This window comes from Danio rerio, chromosome 11 (assembly GCF_052040795.2).
Source record: "Danio rerio strain M-AB ecotype USA chromosome 11, GRCz13ab, whole genome shotgun sequence".
In the NCBI taxonomy this organism is placed as follows: Eukaryota; Metazoa; Chordata; class Actinopteri; order Cypriniformes; family Danionidae; genus Danio; species Danio rerio.
Genome location: NC_141031.1, coordinates 46,495,607 through 46,518,456, shown reverse-complemented (window position 1 = coordinate 46,518,456; position 22,850 = coordinate 46,495,607). Strand labels below are relative to the sequence as shown.

The following is a 22,850-nucleotide window of genomic DNA, read 5'->3' as shown; positions in this document are numbered from 1 at the left end:
ATGGTCTATACCTCATTATTGCTTTAATCCATAGTATTTGTTTTTTTTTTTACAATGGAAGTCAATGGTTACCCATTTTCAGCATTCTTCAAACTATCTACTTTCATAAAGCAATTCCAAAGCATAAATAAATGAGAAAATGTCAAATTAGAACAAATGTTATCCCAAAAATATGGAAAACTGCTAAATTACGGATATTTTACAGTGTTTATTGAGGTCGAGTGAAGCAAAAAAAATAAGGTCAGAACATTATTTACTTCTTTATAACCTTAATGCACAACCTCTGCCAACAGTATTGATTCTGTTTTATTTATATTGTTTTTACTTTATTTGTCATTATATAAATCCAGTTATATATATATATATAATGTATTAAAATGTACAATTCTGATTACATACTAATTGGTGGTTCATTCCGCTGTGGTGATTCTTGATAAATCAGGGACTAAGCTGAAGGTTAGTGAGTGAGGGTTTAAGAAAAAAAAAAAAAAGTATCTTAAAAATCTTCTTTAATGCTCTACTGATGGAAAACAATCTCACTTATAGCCTGATGGCAAATTAAAAAAATAAATGTGAACTATCCCTTTAATTGGGGGTGGATCGCTGTCAGACTTCTGCATTGATTAGATCTGCACATCTTTGATTAAAATGCCAGTCTGAGCGGTTTCTATTGGCCGGTAACTGAAACCAGGGCTGTTTTAGTCAACAATCAGGTTTGTTTTCGTTCTGCAAACTGACCCGTGATGGATTAAAGTGCGACATGCGCAGATCTGATGGAACTCGGGTTTCTTTTTGAGCTCAATACTGACCTTGGTTGAGGATCAGTATACAGGACAATACAAGCGGATGGACCTCAATCATGAAAAATGGATTCTGCTTGTGTTTCATTCATGATCAAACACAAGATCTCCTCTGACTAAGGTCTGTCTTTATTATTTTTCTCACAATATGTCATGTGTTTTACATGCTGCTGCACATATTCCTGTCATTTAAAGGGTTAGTTCACTCAAAAATGAGCATTCTGTATTTAATTACTCGCATTAAACAGCCTGAGGCGTTCATTTATCGATAAAACTCAAATGAAGATATTTTAGATGAAATCCTGGAGCTCTCTCATCCTCTATAGACGGCAATAAAGGCAAAAAAAGAGGACTCAAACCATTAAATCTGTCTTCAGTGGTTTAATCATGATGTTATGAAGCTACAGTATGTGATCACTTTTGTGCATGCAAAAATATTTTAAACAGACTTTATTCAGCAGTTTCTTCTCTTTATTTTAAGTTCAGGATGTGCATTCATAAGAACTCTGTTCACTATAGTGCATGTTGTGCTTTTTTTCCAAGTTATTATTTATTTATTTGTATTATTTTGCACACAAATCTGTTCTTGTAGCTTCATAACTCTACGAATAAACCACTGAACACAGATGAACTTGATTCTGAACGTCTCCTGCTGTCTGTGGAGGATCAGAGAGCTCCAGGATTTCATCTAAAATGAATTCATTTGTGTTTTGTCGATAAATTAAGTATTTAAAGGGTTGGAATGACTTAAAAGTGAGTGATTATTACAGAATTGTAAATATTGCAGTGAACTAACCCAGATATAGTTTGGTTAGCAGCCCTGAAATGAAGTCTTCAGTCATTTTTGTGAGCCAGAAAGTGAAAAACGATGATGGTTTGTGTTTGTTACTGTATTCTCAAAGTCACTGGAGCTGCTGATGATGACGATTTGCAATATACAGGCTGGATTCAGCAAATAACCGGCGCACAAACAACAAAGTGACTTGAGAGATGAAATCGAACAGCCTCAGGTGTTGTTTTATTTTTCGGAAGATAAAAAACAAAACATGTTTACGTCCGTGTGTTTTTTCCTGCTCATATATTTGTTTCCCTCCATTCAGACACAAAGAGTAAAACTATGAAAGCTGTAGCTGACGATTGAGAATCTGCAGATACACGCTGGAGATATACTGACATTGACTTGTGTCTATTTGTTTTGGTGGAGATGGTCAATAATGATCCTTTTTTCGTTTGTTTTCAGAGATGAATATTGAAAGGCTGGATTTGTATATCCAATTTGGGATTAGTGGAGTTCCTCAGCTTCTTATTGAGTTAATGAAGTGAAGTTTCTTCAGCATTTGGCGGTGAAGTAAAGAGCGCTGTGGATATTTTTGTAAAATTGTACAAGAAACTGTTTGGAGATGCAAATGTTCGGCCTGTTGAAGTATTTGATACCAGTAATGTATTAAAGCTAGCTGTAACAATGCTGTCGCTCGGTGGATTTTTAATATATCATGTTTTTCTTTTATAAGCCAAGCGTTTAAGCGTTTTTGGAGAACCAATGTCTTTTAGAGAGAAAACACTGAAGCATGATGCCAGATCAGCCTCAAAAATATATGTCTACAAAATATAATTTATGCATCTGCAACAATTTACATTTACAAAATCCAATTTCGTAAGTTCAAAATGTGACCCGTAAATACACAAGTCCAATTCGTAAACGCGATTCAATAACATGCACATCCAATTCGTAAATTCAAAACGTGATTTGTAAAAGTTTAATTGATAAATTTAAACACAATTCATAAATACACATCCGATTTGAAATTCAAAGCACAATTAAAAAACACAAATCTAATCTGTAATTTCAAAACGTGATTCGTAAATAAACAAATCCAACTTGTAAGTTCAAAACACGATTTATAAACACAAATGCAATTCGTAAATTTAAAACTTGATTCGTAAACACACAAATTCAATTCGTAAATACACAAATACAATTCATAAATTGAAAATGTGATTCGTTAATACAGAAATTTAATTCGTAAGTTCAAAACGCGATGCAAAAACCCATCCAATTTGTAAATTCAAAATTTGATTCGTTAATACAGAAATCCAATTCGTAAATTAAAAACACATTTCATAAATACACAAATTTAATTTGTAAATCCAAAGCACGATTCGTAAAGACACACCCAATTCATAAATTCAAAATGTGAATTGTAAATGCACAAATCCAATTCATAATATTCAAAACGTAATTCGTAAATAAATCAAATTCATAAATTTAAAACATAATTCGTAAATGCACAAATCCAATTCACAAATTCGTAACGTAAATCTTAAATGCACAAATCCAATTCACAAATTCATAACGTGAATCGTAAATGCACAAATCCAATTCGTAATATTCAAAATGTAGTTCGTAAATACATCCAATTCATAAATTCAAAACGTGATTTGTAAATACACAAACTTGATTCATAAATTCAAAAAGTAATTAGTAAATACACAAATCCAATTCATAAATTTATGACGTGAATCATAAATGCGCAAATCCAATTCATAATATTCCAAACGCAATTCGTAAAAAAAATTCAATTCATAAATTCAAAATGTGATTCGTAAATGCACAAATCCAATTCGTAATATTCAAAACGTAACTCTTAAATGCATCCAATTCATAAATTCAAAACGTGATTAGTAAAGACACAAATCCAATTCGTTAATTAAAAACAATTCATAAATACACAAATCCAACTGATTTGATGAAAATATTTTACATTTTTACTTGTGAATCCACAAATTGTGTGTTGTATTTATGAATTCTGTTTTAAATTGACAAATTGAGTTATGTAAATGTGAATTGTGCCGTGCATGTTTGAATTAAAGTTTATTAATGCATTATTTTTAAGACTGATCTGGCTGCATATGAAGATGCGAGCTGTGCGTTATGCAAGAATGAATCACGGTGTGTTTGTGTAGCTGCTGTACAGCGTGTGCGTGTGTGTGTGTATGAAAATGGGCCGTACTTTAACTTTACCTGTGGTTCATCACAGAAGTAGACGGACTGATCTAGAACCTGTGTGAGACTTTTATTTGATTTTTTTCTGTCTCAAGCTCGTCTTCTGGTGAAGCATTTGTCATCTTCAGTTTCTTGATCAATAAAAGTTGGTATTCCTTCTGTGCATTTGGTCTGTTGTTGTGCGTCTGAACAGCAGGAGGCGCTGTTGCATCACAAAAACAAACGCTTTGATATCAGCAGCTCGAGATATTTATTTAGAGTATTAATCTATAATTTGGTTTTTTTTTCGTTTTGCATCATTTACTAATTATTGTTATCTACTAATGAGGGTGATGCAGTCTGCTTCTGGAGATAGACACTCTTTAATTAACTCTCCATATGAACAGGCTTCTTGAATAATAACTCATATGTTGTGAGCTCCAGGGTTGTTAATTAATCGTCTATACTTTTGTCGAATGCTTCTGTTCATATTAATTCAGCCTATTTGTAAAACAGTTTTGTTTAATAATAGATTATTAATGTGTGCTTATTTTTTATCATATTGTCTGTCCTGAACTGAATGATGAATCTCCACTTCTGCAGCATTTTATATTGTAGGGAAAAAAAGAAAATAGAAATTGGAAGCCTGACTTTTTTCATTTGGTTTATGCAAATTAGTACATTTAATAAAATGGCTCATTTGCATATTTCCATGTCTTACAAAACTTGTACTACAAAATAAAAAAGTTTGCAATTGTAAATAGAATTTTACTTTGCAGAAAAAAAGAAACAATAATTCTGAGCCCGACTTCAGATTGTTGTATAGCAATGTATGCAAATTTGCACATTTTTTAAAATAATCTTATTTGCATATTTACATAATTTAGAAAACCGTTAATACAAAAAAAGTTTGCAATTTTTCACATAATTTTAGTTTGCATAAAAGAAGAACAAGAATTATGCTCATTTGCATATTTAGTTAGTACAAAAAAGTTTGCAATTCCTAATCTAATCATTGAACTGGGGAAATATGGATGTTACAGGTTTTTTTACTCTAGCCATATGCAATATCTTGTCTCAATGGAGAAAAACTACATTACCCATGATTCTGTGCAATTCTACTAATCAGAGAGTTCCATTGAGGCAATGTATAATAAACTCCGCCCACATTATGAAGCACCATAAATGATGTAAAGAACAAACTTGAAAATATGAACACAACAACTTTAAATGAATATTTTCTTATTTATTTTTTTTTTGGCAATGCATCATGGGATTGTAGTTCCTTCTTTAAAGCCAGTATGTTTGTTGTATTTTTGTATTTCTATTTGCTTCAAATCACAGTTGATTCTCCTATTATTTATTTTAATTTATTTCCAGTTGTTGTATAAAAAAAAAAAAAACAGTAAAGGTATGTTGAATCTGACTTCATCAAATGTTCAGATTTTTGTGCTAGATATGTATGCAAATTAGCTCATATTTTAATAAAGTGGCCCATTTGTATTTACATATTTTAAAGAACTTGTAATACAAAAAAGTTTATAATTCCTAAAATAATTTTAGTTCACAGAAGAAGAAGAAACAAGCATTCTGAGCCCGCCTTCAGATTTTGTACTATAGGAATGTATGCAAATTTACACGTTATTTAAATAGTCTCATTTGCATAGTTACATACTGTATTTGGGGGAAAAATGCAATCCTCAGTGGAATTTAAGTTTGCAGAAAAAAGAAACGAATTCTGAGGCTGACTTCAGATTGTTGTGCTAGCAATGTATGCAAATTTGCATGTTTTATTAAGTAGTCTAATTTGCATATTTAGTTAATACAAAAAAAGTGTATTTGCATATTTAAGAAAATCTGTAATGAAAAAAAGTTCACAATTCTTAATTTAATTTTAGTTCACAGAAAAAGAAAGACTATTGAGCCCCTCTTTAGATTGTTGTGCTAGGAATGTATGCAAATTAGCACGTTTTATAAAATAGTCTCATTTGCATATTTACATATTTTAGAAAACTTTTAATACTACAAAGGTTTGCAATCCTTAATAGAATTTTATTTTGCAAATCAAACGAAGCAAGAATTCTGAGCCTGACTTCAGATTGTTGTGCTTTAGCAATGTATGCAAATAAGCACGTTTTATAAAAGTCTCATTTGCATATTTAGTTAATACAAAACGTTAGCAATTTTTAACTAAATCAATAAACTGGGGAAAAATGAATGTTACGGGTTTCTTCTCTAGCCATACACAGTATCTTATCTCAATGCTAAAAAACTACCTTACCCATGATTCTGTGCAATCCTACCAATCAGAGTGTTCCATTGAGGCAATGTATAATAAACTCCGCCCACACTATGAAGCACCATAAATGATGTAAAGAACAAACTTAAAAATATGAACACAACCACTTTAAATGAATAGCTTATTTTTTATTTATTTATTTTTTATTCTGGCAATGCATCATGGGATTGTAGTTCCCTCTTTAAAGCCAGTATGTTTGTTATATTTCTGTATTTCTATGTGCATCAAAGTTGATTCTCCTAATTTTATTTCCAGTCCTTGTGAAAGTAACAGAAAATATATGCTGAATCTGACTTCATGAAATGTTCATATTTTTGTGCTAGATACATATGCAAATTAGCGCATTTGCATATTTAAATATATCATCTTTAAAAACCTGTAATACATCAAATATCGTATGCAAATATCAGTGGGGAAAATAACGAGGAAATGGGCGGGGCATTCTGGCATTCTAAAGTGTGGCGTTTCATAAATATTCAAATGAGGCACCATCTAATTAAATTTGAACGAATTTGTGCACAATAATGAACAGAGTTATTAACAGAACTTCATTTTGTTGTTGAAAACTTTCATTTAATATGAAAAATATGCAATTCTGTCATCATTATGTTCTGAGTGTTGGAAACCGTTGACTTCCATAGTATTTACTTTTCTACTATGGATGTCATTGGCTTAAAGTTTACAACATTCTTCAAAATATCTTCTTTGGGGATGTTTAAGTAAACCTTCATTTCCTTTAAATAATGTGTGTAAAAGTTGAACTTCAGTAACACACTCTGTGACGTGCGTGTGTGTGTGCAGTTTCTCTGTAACTTCCCCTGTGTCTGCCATCTGGTTTTCTGACGTTTGCATCACACACACACCTTAGTTTTTGCTGTGGTTTCGACCTCAGACACACAAACACACACACACACACACACACACACACACACACACACACACACACACACACACACACAGACTGTCTGATTACATGCAAGTGTTTCTGCAAATTGTAATGACTAATCCTCATATTCTGTGCATTTGTCTGAGCAAGTTCATCCAAACACTGTTATTAAAAAGTGCTTTTGATGAGAAATTAATCATTGAATTTTGCAGGTTCATGCCTTCAGATCTGCAAAACATACCCAGAATGCTTTTAAAGATGATTAAAGGTGAGTAAACTACACTTACATACTAAGAAATGTATATTTTGTAACAAGTTATGTCAACCGGCCACTTTATTAGGTACACCTGTCCAACTGCTCGTTAACACACATTTAATCAGCCAATCACATGGCAGCAACTCAATGCATTTATGCATGTAGACATGGTCAAGACGATCTGCTGCAGTTCACATTGAGCATCAGAATGGGATTTAAACGTGGCATGGATGTTGGTGTCAGACATGCTGCTCTGAGTGTTTCAGAAACTGCTGATCTGCTGGGATTTTCACGCACAACCATCTCTAGGGTTTACAGAGAATGCTCCGACAAAGAGGAAATATCCAGTGAGCGGCAGATTTGTGGGCGCAAATGCCTTGTTGATGTCAGAGGTCAGAGGAGAATGGCCAGACTGGTTCCAGCTGATAGAAAGGCAACAGTAACTCAAATAAGCACTCGTTACAACCGAGGTCTGCAGAAGAGCATCTCTGAACACACAACACGGCCAACCTTGAGGCGGATGGGCTACAGCAGCAGAAGACCACACCGGGTGCCGCTCCTGTCAGCTAAGAACAGGAAACTGAGGCTACAATTCACACAGACTCACCAAAACTGGACAATAGAAGATTGGAGAAACGTTGCTGCTCTGATGAGTCTCCATTTCTGCTGACACAGTCCGATGGTCGGCTCATGGAAAGCATGGATCCATCCTGCCTTGCATCAATGGTTCAGGCTGGTGGTGGTGTAATGGTGTGGGGGAGATTTTCTTGGCACACTTTGGGTCCATTAGTACCAACTGAGCATCATGTTAACACCACACACAGCCTACCTGAGTATTGCTGCTGACCATGTCCATCCCTTTATGAGCACAGTGTCTCCATCTTCTGATGGCTACTTCCAGCAGGATAACACACCATGCCATAAAGCTCAATCATCTCAGACTGGTTTCTTGAACATGACGATGAGTTCGCTGTACTCAAATGACCTCCACAGTCACCAGAGCTCAATCCAATAGAGCAGCTTTGGGATGTGGTGGAACGGGAGATTGGCATCATGGATGTGCAGCAACTGTGTGATGCTATCATGTCAATATGGAGCAAAATCTCTGAGGAATATTTCCAGTACTTTGTTAATTCTCTGGCACAAAGGGTTAAGGCAGTTCTGAAGGCAAAAGGAGTCCAACCCGGTACTTGTAAGGTGTACCTAATAAAGTGGCCGGTGTATGATATTCTTGATATTCTATATGAATTCTTCAAAATATATTATAGAGAAATGCACGATATCACTGTAGAAATACACAACAGATTTTATTAAGCATGTATGATCTGGCACTCTGGTGTCTCTCGTCTTCCAGAGAATGATGTAGTGTTTACAAAAATCCAACAAAAGGTGTAATATGAAGAGATCCGCGCTGGACGAGGTAGAGCTGGTTTGTTCTTGCGCACATAACACTCTTAATCTTCACACTAACATCTTTATACAAGTTAAAAACATCACAATATTTCTCTCCACTATAATAAAATATCTGCTATATATAAACACATACCAAGAAAACGATATATAAAGACATCTATACTGTATATTTTACAAATGATGCGCCGGTTTAAATGTGTGTGTGAAGGAATCAGAAATAAATAGTTATAGTTTGATATCTGGAATGAGTAAATCATGAGTTGAGGTAAATTATCAATTTAAAATGTGGTCAAATATATATTTCTTTAAACAATAATGAAAGATAGACTAACACACACACACACACACACACACACACATTAGTGATTAAAAGTTTGGGATTAGTTCAATTTTTAGTCTTTTAAGCTCACTAAAGATGCATTTGTTGCATCAGAAATACTGTATAATTATGATATATTATCATGATATAGAATAACTGCTTTCTGTCTGAATACATTTTAAAATGTCATTTATTTTTGTAGTCAAGCACTGATTTTTTAATTCTCAACATAACACGATGCTTCAGAAATCTTTCTAATATGCTGCTCTGAAAAACAGATTTCTGAGTATTGTCTATTTTTGTAGAAACTGATCATGTAAGGCAGGGGTGTCCAAACTACGGCCTGCGGGCCATCTGCGGCCCGCAATCAGTTTTGTGGCGGCCCGCGAGGATTTATATAAATATCAATAGAATCTGGCCCGCTATACAAAAATGAACGCAATTCAATAAATAACCACCGGGTGTCGCTATTACATGCATTCAATTAAGCAGCAGTTCTTGTTATGATCTATCTATCTATCTATCTATCTATCCATCCATCCATCCATCCATCCATCCATCCATCCATCCATCCATCCATCCATCCATCCATATATATATATATATATATATATATATATATATATATATATATATATATATATATATATATATATATATATATATATATATATACATATATATATATATATACATAAACACACCCAGTTGAAGTCTGAATTATTAGCCACTCTTTGATTTATTTCTTCTTTTTTTAATATTTCCCAAATGATGTTTAACAGAGCAAGGAAATTTTCACAGTATGTCTGATAATATTTTTTCTTCTGGAGAAAGTCTTGTTTGTTTTATTTTGGCTAGAATAAAAGCAGTTTTTAATTTTTTATGAACCATTTTAAGGTCAAAATTATAAGCCCTTTAAGTCTTCAGAACAAACCATTGTTATACAATAACTTGCTTAATTACCTTAACTTGACTAGTTAACTTAATTAACCTAGTGAAGCCTTTAAATGTCACTTTAAGCTGTATAGAAGTGTCTTAAAAAATATCTAGTCAAATACTATTTACTGTCATCATGACAAAGATAAAATAAATCAGTTATTAGAGATGAGTTATTAAAACTATTATTATTAGAAATGTGTGGGGGGAAAAAATCTTCTCTCCGTTAAAAGAAATTGGGGAAAAAATAAAAAGGGATGCTAATAATTTAGGGGGGCTAACAATTCTGACTTCAACTGTATAACTGTATATATATATATATATATACACCCACGACAAGGTTGTTTTTTTTTTGTATCTGGCCCTCGGCCCAAAAAGTTTGGACACCCCTGATTTAAGGTGACACGGTGGCTCAGTGGTTAGCACTGCCGCCTCACAGTAAGGTGTGTGTTCTCTGCATGATGGGCTGGTGTGGTTTATAAAGGACTATAGTAATGTTTAAGACTGACAGCATTGAGAATGTTAGAGTCTGTGTCACACAATAGAAAATATGATAATAATATTCACTGGCAGATTAATGATAATAACATTAGCAAAATAAACATACTTAGGTGTGGCAATAAAATCCAAGGGGCTGTTGGGTTTTATATAGAGACAATGTGTTCTTCACTTGATCGTTTCTGGTCTAGATCTGGTTTTTGGATATGGTTTGGATTCTGGATCTGGATTCCGCTCTGAATCTGGGTTTATGGCCTTGATCTGGTTTCAGCTCTGAATCTGGTTTACGCTCTGCATCTGGGTTTCTGGTCTTGATCTAGTTGTTTCTGCTCTGGATCAGGGTTTATGATTTTGATCTGGGTTTATGATCTGGATCTGGGTTTCTGCTCTGGATCTGGGTTTATGATTTTGATCTGGGTTTATGATCTGGATCTGGGTTCATGATCTGGATCTGGGTTTCTGCTCTGGATCTGGGTTTATGATCTGGATCTGGGTTTCTGACCTTGATCTGGTTTCTGTTCTGGATCCAGTTTCTGCTCTAAATCTGGGTTTATGTTTTAGACCTGGTTTCAGATCTTGATCTAGTTTCTGTTCTGGATCCAGTTTCTGCTCTGGATCTGGGTTTATGGTCTGGATCTGGGTTTTTGCTCTGGATCTGGGTTTATGATTTTGATCTGGGTTTATAATCTGGATCTGGATTTCGTTATGAATATGGGTTTATGGTCTAGATCTGGTTAATGCTCTGGATCTGGTTTCTAAACTGGATCTGGGTTTCTGCTCTGGATCTGGGTTTATGATCTGGATCTGGGTTTTTGCTCTGGATCTGGGTTTATGATCTATATCTGGATTCTGCTCTAAATCTGGGTTCATGGTCTAGATGTGGTTTCTGATTTTGATCTGGTTTCTGCTCTAGATCTGGTTTCTGATCTGGATCTGGGTTTCTGCTCTGGATCAGGGTTTTTGCTCTAAATGTGGTTTCTGTTTTGGATCTGGGTTTATTATCTAGATCTGGGTTTCTGTTTTGGATCTGGTTTATGATCTAGATCTGGGATTCTGTTTTGGATCTGGGTTTATGATCTAGATCTGGGTTTCTGTTTTGGATCTGGTTTGTGATCCAGATCTGGAATTCTGTTTTGGATCTGGGTTTTGATCTAGATCTGGGTTTCTGTTTTGGATCTGGTTTATGATCTAGATCTGGGTTTCTGTTTTGGATCTGGGTTTATGATCTAGATCTGGGTTTCTGTTTTGGATCTGGTTTATGATCTAGATCTGGGTTTCTGTTTTGGATCTGGTTTATGATCTAGATCTGGGTTTCTGTTTTGGATCTCGGTTTATGATTTAGATCTGAGTTTCTGTTTTGGATCTGGTTTATGATCTAGATCTGGTTTTCTGTTTTGGATCTGGGTTTATGATCTAGATCTGGTTTTCTGTTTTGGATCTGGGTTTATGATCTAGATCTGGGTTTCTGTTTTGGATCTGGGTTTAATATTTAGATCTAGGTTTCTCCTTTGGATCTGGTTTTTGCTCTGGATCTGGTGTCTGCTCTGGATCTGGTTCCTGCTCTGGATCTGCTTTCTGTTCTGGATCTAGTTTTTGCTCTGAGTCTTGGTTCTTTCTCTGGATCTGGTTTTCTGCTTTGGATCTGATTTGTAGCTTTGATCTGGTTTTTGCTCTGGATCTGGGTTTTCTGCTCTAGATCTGGTTTCTTGTCTTCAACACTGTGCTGTGTTTGATTCAGACGAGTCCTCTGAACAGAAAGGATAGAGACGCTCCGAGGGCCAGACCGAGAGACAGGAAGAAGGCCATGATGGCTCCTGCTGTTTCTGCTTCACTCGGGTCCACTTTCCTGCAAACACAAACAAACATTCACTCACAGGTGATTCAGTCTGATGTTTACCTGTCTAACAGTGCTCATTCATCAGTGCTGCTAAAATGAAGAAAACCAGACGCAAATAGATGATGTGCGTGTGTTTTTAACTCACTTTGGGCCGAAGCACATGCACAGACTGGCCAGATATCCATTGGAGAAAGCGAAGAGGATCATGAAGGCGATGAACCAGCCGTCGTGTGTGAAGAAGACGGGCAGGTTATAGCGAGGCTGAACGTTACACAGCATGAAGAGCGGCACGAAAACCACACGCGCCAACAACAGAGCCGGCAGCAGCTTACTGTCTTTACCAGGCTGACAGAGAGGTGAAGAAAAACACACAAAACACACACGCATTAATACCGATACACTCCACTGAATGCATCAGTGTTTAATAGTCACAGCATCTGTTGTTAATAATCAGTTTATCATCAGACTTGATTAAAACAGTCTGCAGAATCACTTTGATTGACATTCTTTCTTTGTACGTGTCATCAGAGGGGGGAAAGCCCCGCCCACTAGTGCCCATCTCTCCCTCATTAGCATAAACAGCCCTGAGTGAGCATAGATATATATACTGGATATCACATACAAACCCTGAGCATGAGTCAATAGCGCCGCCACATTAGTACAGTGCTCACAGGACAAATGTCATTCAACTGCACTAGTCAAGACTAAAGCCAATGTAAAGATGCTGGACTTTAGTGATGTGTACGGTGTAAAACAAAGCATATAGGCAGAACATTTCATAGGAAAGATTGCATTTTTTTACATTGTGTATGTTACGAATGTTTGTGCTTAACAAGTATTGATGATAATACAGTCTCTTACTGCACTGACCACAAGGCAAAGTAGCACCGACTCACACTAAATTCTAGGTTTATGCTAGTTTTGATGTATAAAATAAGCAAACAATGCTAAAGAAATATGAAATAAGATGCTGCGGTGGCAGAAACTTGTATTGTTGTCGGTTAACCAGTTAAACTCTGCTGTTATTTTGGGATTTCCGCCTGGATTTTGCCTACCCAAATTTAAAAGCCTCCCAAATCCACATGCAGAGGTGTAAATGCAAACATTTGGTATCATTTTAAATGTAATGTAATGTATTTTTTATGTAATGCCATGTCAGCAACCAAGGCTATTTTCATGGCAGGAATCTTTCAACAATAAATATACAATTTAAAAATCAACAAACAAAATAATACATAAATTAAATAAGTTTTTTTTGTGTGTTAATACATGATAAAAATTCTATAATCTTTTCTGGTTTCACTTTGTTAAAAATGTCCTTAAAAGAGTTCATTGCATAAAAAAGTCTTCTGGAGTCAGTAAAAGCAGGACAGTCCAGTAAAATGTGTTTTACAGTAAGAGGAGTTTTGCAGCACAAGCACTGAGTAGGGTTTTCACCTTGGAGTAAAAAACCATGTGTTATTCTCGTATGCCCAATACAACATCTGGTAAAAACTACTTGATCAAATCGATTCTTAAAATATCTTAAAATTCTGTGTGAGATTTCAGGTTGGATTTCATGTAATTTATTATTTTCTAATGCATCCCATTGCTTTTGCCACTTGTTTAAAATGTAAGCGTTAATAAAAGGTTTCATCTCTGACGGAGAAATCTGACATTTGTTAACTACTTGCTTCAAAGCGTCTTTAGCAGCTGCATCAGCTCGCTCATTTCCTGAAAGCCCGACATGTCCTGGAACCCAGCAAAAATGATGTGATAAAACTGATTTTGTAGTTGGTATCATTTTAAAGAAAACTCTTTAAATTTTCATAAAACACTATTGAAAGTGTTTAAAACATCTGTATATGTTGTCTGTTATAATAAGCACCTAACAAAAAGAGGCGCTTTTAGTATTTTCATTTTTTTATAAACTCATATTTGAAAGTGTCCCTTTTAGGTTGTGTGTGGTCTAGCGTGCTGTAATTAATGTTGGTGGTTCCTGCACATGTCTGTAATCATAGGAAAAAATGTCTCCACCATAATCTATGCAAAAGTTATTGTATTCCAACTGATGAGAGATGCTGTACAAGCCACAGGGAGCGATCATTGTTTTCATATTTCACTATTCTTTTGTTTGATTAAACATAATTCACTGTGTTTGGAGCACGTCAGACATATAAAAGGATTACTTATGCACATCACCTCAAAAACAGAGGAGAATGGCCCTGAAGCGCACAGCATAAGGTGAGAGATGACAGCTGTCTGTGCTATCTGGGGCTGCTTATTGATCTTAAATGTATTGTTTTCACTTCTGCATTATGGAAACACAGCGATTCATTCGGCAACTGTTTGATATGTGAATATAATTTAGTAAAAATAACGCTAGAACCGTATGAGCACCGGCAAGAGCTTTCATTTGAGCTATAACTTCTACGTGTGTCATATGAAAAATATGAAAATGAACCAATGTTCAATACCCAGCTCGGGTATCCAAAATACTGTGTATTTAAGTGTAAATAACTTCTGTACAGTAGAATAAAAACCAAAGTGATGCAAATGTGCATACAATAAAGATTCTACACTTTCAAATGAAACCCCTTACGGGGTCTGGTGCAATGCTAGCCCTTTAAATCTTAAAGTGAAAGTCGTTGACGTCACAGACCCGGTACTGAGTTTAACTGGCTAAGAGTGCCTGATAACATAACAGTGCCTGCGCCTCAATGTGCATACTGTCCACCCTACTTGATTAATTGCAAATGTTATATACAAAAGATTTACCTACATTCAAAATGTAACATTAGAGCCATGGCTGTGGCGAGTCGGCAATACTGTGTCTAAAATGAAACTATTTCTCTTTTTTTTTTTATTAGTTTTTTTTTTTTATTTGAGCAAATGATTATAGTTTCTCAAAATAGCAACGCGCCAGCAATGCGCCTCAACACGCCTCCTTTATAGACCAGAACACTTATGGGTGCACATTTAAGCGCAAATGCATCTGCTATTTGAACAGCATGCTGCAAAACGACAAAACCACTCTTGCGCTGAGCTGAAACTAGCAAACAACAATTGCATCACGCCAAGCGCCGCATTGCACTGGGTGTACATTAGGGCCCACTGTCAGCAATGCCCATGCGGTCACTCATCCATTGATGTATAAGTTTCGTAATTTAAGAAAATATTTGCATTAGGAACTCCTGATGGCACATATACAGTTGAAGTCAGAATTATTAGCCTCCTTTTAATTTTTTTTTTCTTTTTTAAATATTTCCCAAATGATGTTTAACAGAGCAAGGACATTTTCACAGTATGTCTGATAATATTTTTTCTTCTGGAGAAAGTCTTATTTGTTTTATTTCGGCTAGAATAAAAGCAGTTTTTAATTTAAAAAAAAAACAATTTTGGGACAATATTATTAGCCCCTTTAAGCTTTTTTTTTTTCGACAGTCTACAGAACAAACCATCGCTATACAATAACTTGCCTAATTACCCTTACCTGCCTAGTTACCCTAATTAACCTAGTGAAGCCTTTAAATGTCTCTTTAAGCTGTATAGAAGTGTCTTGAAAAATATCAAGTAAAATATTATTTACTGTCATCATGACAAAGATAAAATAAATCAGTTATAAAAAAATAAACAGGGGGGCTAATAATTCTGAATTCAACTGTATGTATAAATGTTTCCATATCTCTGGCTCTGGATAGCCAGTCTTCCACTGCACCTTGGTTCCACATTCATTTCGCTACCCTGTACTAAAATGGCGGCTCTACTGATGCATTATTTCCAATGGACAACAATAGCGTAGGCGACATCTAACGTAAATATCTATGCTGAGTGAGAATGAGTCATCAGCGATTTCAAACTGCTGCTATGATGACACGTAGGGTTTGTAGCTCCACCCTCTTTTGAAAGAAGCACAGTCACCACAATGGCACAATCAAAGCCTAAAATGCAAAGATCCTGCAGAATTTGCAGCTGATCTGATGTTTGGCTAATTATAAATGTGGTTTTAGCATGAAAATTGTTTCTTACCCACATACACACTGCGGTCAGACTGCGTCCAGCCCAGTCAAACACATTGAAGAACAGGAAACAAGACACTGGGATGAAATACTTCTCTGGAGAAAGACAAATTCAAGAGTTGACATTTAGCTGATTGATTATGAAGCTTGTTTGGGCTGTCCCGGGAGAGAGCCCTGAGCTCATAAAATATATGCCCAGGGCTCCCTCCCGTTTGCAAGGTGAGAGGGGAGTTTGAAGCCAAATAGATTTGGAGAACTCCCCTGCTGTAGTAGCTCATGAACAAAAGGGATTGTTAAGATAACAACTTACTAGGAGCATGTCTATGGTGCCGATTTGGATTAGTCAATTAACTAAGTTGCATGTTTTTGGATGGTGGGAGGAACCTGGGGCAAACCCACATGAGCACAGGGAGAACGTGTAAACTCCACACAGAAATGTCAGCTGGCTTGGTAAGGACTAGAACCAGTGACGTTCATGCTGTGAGGCAACAGTGCTAACCACTGGGCCGCCCATCTAGGAAAGGAGGAGGAGTTGAGGTGGAAGGGGGGATTGTTCAAAATGAAGATGGCTGTGATTTGGAACTTATGATATTTATAGTGGGTTAGGAATCGTCTGATTGGTCAATCATAAATCGGCTGTGCTCAATCATATGCACATGATCCTCTTGAAATTAGTTTATAAATAATCTTCACTCAGACTTTGTGTGGATTTTAAGACAAATAAGCAGAAAAACTGGACTTCATACTGAACGATTCAAAATATAATATTATCATGAACTTCATAGTTTGTAAACGACTCTTTAGAGTCACAATTACATAACAAAAGACTTTTATCACATATTTGCATGCTTTACTTTTTAATTCTGAGACTATCTCTCACCATTCTGATTATTTTGATCATTTGTTTTGCATAATACTGTCTTATTATTCCCAATTTTTCCTTGTAATTATGTTTACATCACATTAATCTGAATTACCTTCTTGTATTTCCTAATTTAAAAAAACAATAGTTTTTTTGACAAATGTATTTAATTCTGAGTTGTAAACAAACATACAAAGGCAGATTTGTAAGATAAAAAGTCACAAAAAAATCTGCTATTTTTTTTTTTCTCACAAACTAAACTTTTGTTTCCAGAGATGGGTTGCGGCTGGAAGGGCATCTGCTGCGTAAAAACGTGCTGGATAAGTTGGCGGTTCATTCCGCTGTGGCGACCCCGGATTAATAAAGGGACTAAGCCGACAAGAAAATGAGTGAGTGAATGACTAGACTTTTGTTTTCAATTTTCTATTGTAGCGAGTATACCGATGCCACGTCGCCCTGGTCTAGGATTCACCCCAGCTGGCACCTCATCAGCAGCGGATCGCTCACAGCTGGAGCGCATCAGAGGAGACACATAAAAGCCAGCCCCACACACAAGGAGGACGAGCTTCATTTATCTAGATGACTCCCTACGCTAACACATGTCTCTCTGTCTCCCCTACAGCGGACTCCAGCAGCTGATTGATCCAACACCCGAACCCTCACTTAGGGCGTACTCACACTATGCCATTCGTACCGTGCCCAGGCCCGTTTCCCGGATCATTTGAGAAGTGTGAGTGCGCTGAATCGGGCTCAAGCACGGTTCACTTGGCCGGCCCTGGCCCGGTTGGAAGAGGTGTGCCTGAAGCGGTTCACTTGGGCTTTGGCGCGGTACGCTTGTGTGAGTGTAAAACGCACCAAAGCCCGAAACTGAAAGCGAGACGTGACTTTTAAGGGGCTGTTTCATATGGATTTATTAATCATTCTTACTGTTCAGTGAACGCAAACTGCCGTAGTTTATTAAAGACGTAAACCCCTCACTGCAGACAGCTGCACCTTCAGCAGACCTCCTCATTCCTGCAGCACGAGAGCTTTATGATTGTTTATGAGCGACAAAAGTGGGGGATCTGTTTGGCGAAATATCAGACTGCGTGTCACCGCATCCCTAAGGACTGTTTGGCGAAATATTTGACTGCAGGAGGGACAAGCGTGCTTTGGCCTGGTTCGAGTCAACTGTACCTAGTGTGAGTACAGCCTCAACCTCACCTTAACCCCGGAGCACCAGAGCACCTATCCCTGAAGAGCACCGTATTCGTCTTGTTGCACTATATTCACTGTACAAATAAATCACCCTCCGGGGAATTGTTTGTAAGTCACCACCATTGTGTTTGTTTTCCCTCTGCCTCGCTACACTATGTATATCTCTCAATTCTGGCTTTTTTCTTATTGTAATTATTAATCATATACTGCTCTTTAATTAAAATTTGTATTTATTTTATATTATATTTACAGTTTATATTGCTTATTTCCAACGTTTTTCTGAATTTCAGTTTACCTCACAATTATTTCTTTTTAATGCGACTATAGAAAAGTAATTCATGCGCTAGGAATTAAAAATTGTGAAGGAAAAAAAAACATTTTCGATATACAAGAGAAAAAAAATCTGATCAAATGTGAGAAAACTGAGGTTAACAAAGAATACAGCAACCGTCTATGCAAACGCTTCAGAATTTTCCTCAGAAAATATAAATATCTAGAAGAATAATCAGATCTTGTGAAATTGAAGTTCACAATTATCATTTTATTTGTGGCACAGTATCAGACTGCGAATGATAAGATCCAAGACTGAACTCACCCCACGCTCCACCATCAGCAATAGTAGATTTGACGTCCACAGTGACTGCAGGAAACGTACCAATAGTGATGGTGAAGGCAAAACACACAGACAGAGCCATAACCCAGATCTAAACACACAAAGATGCATATACATTCATTAGGAAAATCCACAGATGCAAATGATTGATTCAAGTGTTGATCCCAGCACTCTTAAAATAAACTCTGCACCATTTTTATTTGCTCATTGTAATTGGGATAATAAGGGAATAACACACACCAGGCCATGGAACAGCTGAGAAGCCAATAGTGCCATTACATTTGGTCCCTTAACAAGTGGGAGGCAAATATGCAAACTGTTGTAATTCCTACAGCGTTCCCCTGATTTGGATATGAATACCCTCAAATTAAAGCTGACATTCTACTGTTAAAGTACATCTTGTTTCATTTCAAATCCATGTATAGAGCCAAAAATGCTAGAATTGGGTCGATTTATGGATCTGGCTGTATATATATAGATACTGTCTATATTAGTGGTGGGCGGTTATCTGCGTTAACACGAGAATCTTATCAGGCAATAAAATAAATATGGCCGTTAATTTATTCTCAAAGTTGGGTTGAGAGCTGGGTCTGTTCTACGCAAACTATGATGACTTTCACCTTGATATTTTAATGTGGATGTATACCTGGCTGAATTGCACTGTATGGGGCGAGAACGAGTCTTCGAACCTGTGAGCATTCCTACTGGGAAATTACCAGATCAAATGTGACGTGCTAACATGGATGCAGTTCACTAGAGTGAATCTGATTAATGTTAGCTCTATATCTTTATATGAGGCACCTGTAGAGTTTATGCGCTCCAGTAAAACATATACAACGAAATGGAGCGGGTGCTTTTTAAAATGAATGACGGTGAATGAAAGTCAAACCGGTGAGCCGTCTGACAAAAACAGTGCCCTTCTGAATCAAACCAGCAGCATGCGCTTCTGGATCTTTCACTTACCTCAAAGACACTGCTGACTATGCTTACATGGACATCTGTAATCTAGTTATCTGCCTTAATAGACATTATTGTAGTTAAGGTTTACATACATACATACATATATATATATATATATATATATATATATATATATATATATATATATATATATATATATATATATATATATGTATATGTATATATATATATATGTATATGTATATGTATATGTATATGTATATATATATATATATATATATATATATATATATATATATATATATATATATATATATATGTATGTATGTATGTATGTATATATATATATATATATATATATATATATATATATATATATATATATATATATATATATATATGTATATATATATATATATATATATATATATATATATATATATATATATATATATATATATATATATATTATAGGTGGGCATAGATGTTTTTTTTATCTAGATTAATCTTACTGTAATTTTGGAATTAATCTAGATTAAAATGGCTGGCATACATATATTTTATACATATATATATATATATAATTTTTATGATGTCAAACCTTTAATCCGTGAGATTTAATTTACAGTTTTTCTCAGCCGCTTTGGTGCATTTCTCACTACACTATTTACATTTGCACAACAGGTCATGCATTTCTCAAAACAATTAGTCATTTGTGCACATCCTAGTAGCAGTTTCTCATTCCTTTCAACAAATTGCAAATGCTTTCGGACATGCATCAATTGCTTTCATACAACTCTGCAGTTTATAACATTATCATTTGCTTATGTCATGTCAGTCAAAAAGAACTAAACTTGGAAATGCTGAATAGTCCTCATTTCATTACTTGAGTCATTACATACAAAAATGTTGAACTTGATGTCAAAATGGGTCAAGCAAACTTTATATTTAAAAAATTACATCTTCATTTTCCTGAATATGTCTTTGAAATTGAACAATTTGATGAATGATTTAAAGACCTGTGTATGTTGTGCACAGTTGTGCACAGTTCAACCCAAAGCGAGTTTCTGTTTGTTTTAAATAAGGGTGTGTTTATTCTTTTGCACAATGCTGTGAATAAATTAGGATTGTAAAGAGCAAATGCAGAGTAAAAATGTGAAACATTCATATTCAGAGGGTTGTACTCAGATACCTCACTAAATGCAGTGATGTCTAACTTTACTGTAGTTTTCAATTGGCTGTGCAAATAGTATATATAGTGCTGTCTTGAGCATTTTCAGGAAGTGTCACCAAAATCTGACTTTTTAGCATTGGAAAAAATTACAGAGTAAAGTGTCATAATGAAAACATGACAGAGCCATTTGACTATCTTGTTCATAAACAATTGTGTCAGGACTTTTTATCTTGAGGACACTGACACTTTGATTGACATCAGTACTTGCTTTTGAGGAATGAGCTCTCCATTTTGAGTTTTGTTTTGAGCATTAAATGCATTAACTGTTGTGCAGAAATGGACTGGTGTTGTGAGAAATGCACCAAAGCGACTGAGAAAAACTGTAAAAACAACCCGAGGCAAGTCATTATAAGTAGCCCAAATCTGCGGGAAAGAGCCAGACTTGGCAACCCTGATTATAAACTTAAATTGTTTCTGCAGCTCTTTCTCAACCAAACCACAGGCTCTCCACCGTTCCCTTCAATGCTAACCGTACACATTTCAACATTACAGAAACACACAGCACAACATGAAAGACTCATTTAAGTCTCGCTGTTAATCCTGTGCAAAAACACACAGAACAACACTTCACATTTCAATGCTCAATTTCCTTATACAGTGTGATGCAGTGCATGCTGGGATTTGGAAATCAGGTCATACTCATTCAATTTAAGTTCAGGCTAATGCATTTAGAATATACATTTTTTAATGCATTTTAAAAATACATTTTTAAGTTGTCTTTAAACTTGTTTTTAATAAAATACAGCAAACTGTTGAAATATGTGACCCCGGATGGATAAATGTCCATTTCAAGAACACTTCATTAAACATGTACACAGACATCACCGATATGCTATAAAACTGCAGGTTAACTATGTCTGTATATTATAACTTTTAACTTTTTTGTAACTTTAACTTAATTTGACAGTAATGCAATAATGGGCACCTTTTTGAGCTGCTTTGAAACCATAATTATTGTAAAAAGCACTATGCAAATGAACTTGTATTGAATTGAATTGAATGCATTTTCTGAATGAATATGCTTTAGGACAATATTTTAATTTTAAATGTTAAAAATATAATATAGTCAACATAACTATTTAGAAATCTGCAATCCGAGGGTTCAAAATAATCTAAATATTGAAATACTGGCTTTCCAATTGTTCAAATGAAGTGCTTAGCAATGCATATCACTAATCAAAAGTTATGTTTTGATATATTTAAAGTAGGAAATTAACAAATACCAATATCCTAATGGTTTTTTTGGCATAAAAGAAAATTCATTAACGTTGACCCTTACATCATATGTACAGTATTTGCCCCAAAATATACTTAATAATCTAACTTTAGACATATTTGAGTAAAATAAACACATTTCAGTTCATTAATTTCACTTTCCTGTTGTACAATGTGCAAATGTTTCTCATGATACCCTTTTAAGAACATTATTAAAGCTAAAAATTAAAGGTCACACTTTATAATAAGGTTTCATTAGTTAATGCATCTACTAACTTAAACTAATTATGAACAGTACTTGTCCAGCATTTATTAATCATACAGTAGTTCAACATTTACTAATGCGTTATTAACAGCCAAGTTCATGCTTGTTAACATTGATCAATGCAATTAGTTAATCTGTTATCATGAATGAACAATGAACAACTGTATTTTTATGAACTAATGTTGACTAACATGAACAAGTACTGTAATAAATGTATTGTTGACTGTTTGTTCATGTGAGTAAATGCATTAATTAATGCCACCTTATTGGAAAGTGTTATCGAATTAACTTTCAGCCTCTGCTTTAATAATGTTAATG

General features: G+C 35.2%; 2 protein-coding genes and 2 long non-coding RNA genes across 6 annotated transcripts in view; 2 read left to right on the top strand and 2 right to left on the bottom strand.

The window, feature by feature from the left end:
• traf3ip2b (TRAF3 interacting protein 2b) overlaps positions 1 to 22,850 on the bottom strand; it is an 872,991-nt gene that overhangs the window by 681,048 nt on the left and 169,093 nt on the right. The gene's annotated exons all lie outside the window — the stretch shown is intronic.
• Positions 599 to 3,969, top strand: LOC141376682 (uncharacterized). Its single transcript, XR_015503059.1, has 2 exons — positions 599 to 1,810; positions 1,901 to 3,969. It is a non-coding gene; the product is annotated as an uncharacterized LOC141376682 (long non-coding RNA).
• The window catches only part of slc29a1b (solute carrier family 29 member 1b), a 39,879-nt gene continuing 26,701 nt past the window's right edge, over positions 9,673 to 22,850 (bottom strand). For both annotated transcript variants that reach the window (XM_087274285.1, XM_087274286.1), the window contains exons 10-13: positions 18,880 to 18,988; positions 16,236 to 16,321; positions 12,373 to 12,572; positions 9,673 to 12,236 (exon numbers count right to left, since the gene is read on the bottom strand). In XM_087274285.1, the coding sequence (XP_087130411.1) occupies positions 12,125 to 12,236; positions 12,373 to 12,572; positions 16,236 to 16,321; positions 18,880 to 18,988 (507 nt within the window). In that variant the 3' untranslated portion in view covers positions 9,673 to 12,124. The remainder of the gene's footprint in view (positions 12,237 to 12,372; positions 12,573 to 16,235; positions 16,322 to 18,879; positions 18,989 to 22,850) is intronic.
• Positions 16,510 to 18,400, top strand: LOC147841919 (uncharacterized). The gene is made up of 2 exons (XR_015503069.1): positions 16,510 to 17,392; positions 18,310 to 18,400. It is a non-coding gene; the product is annotated as an uncharacterized LOC147841919 (long non-coding RNA).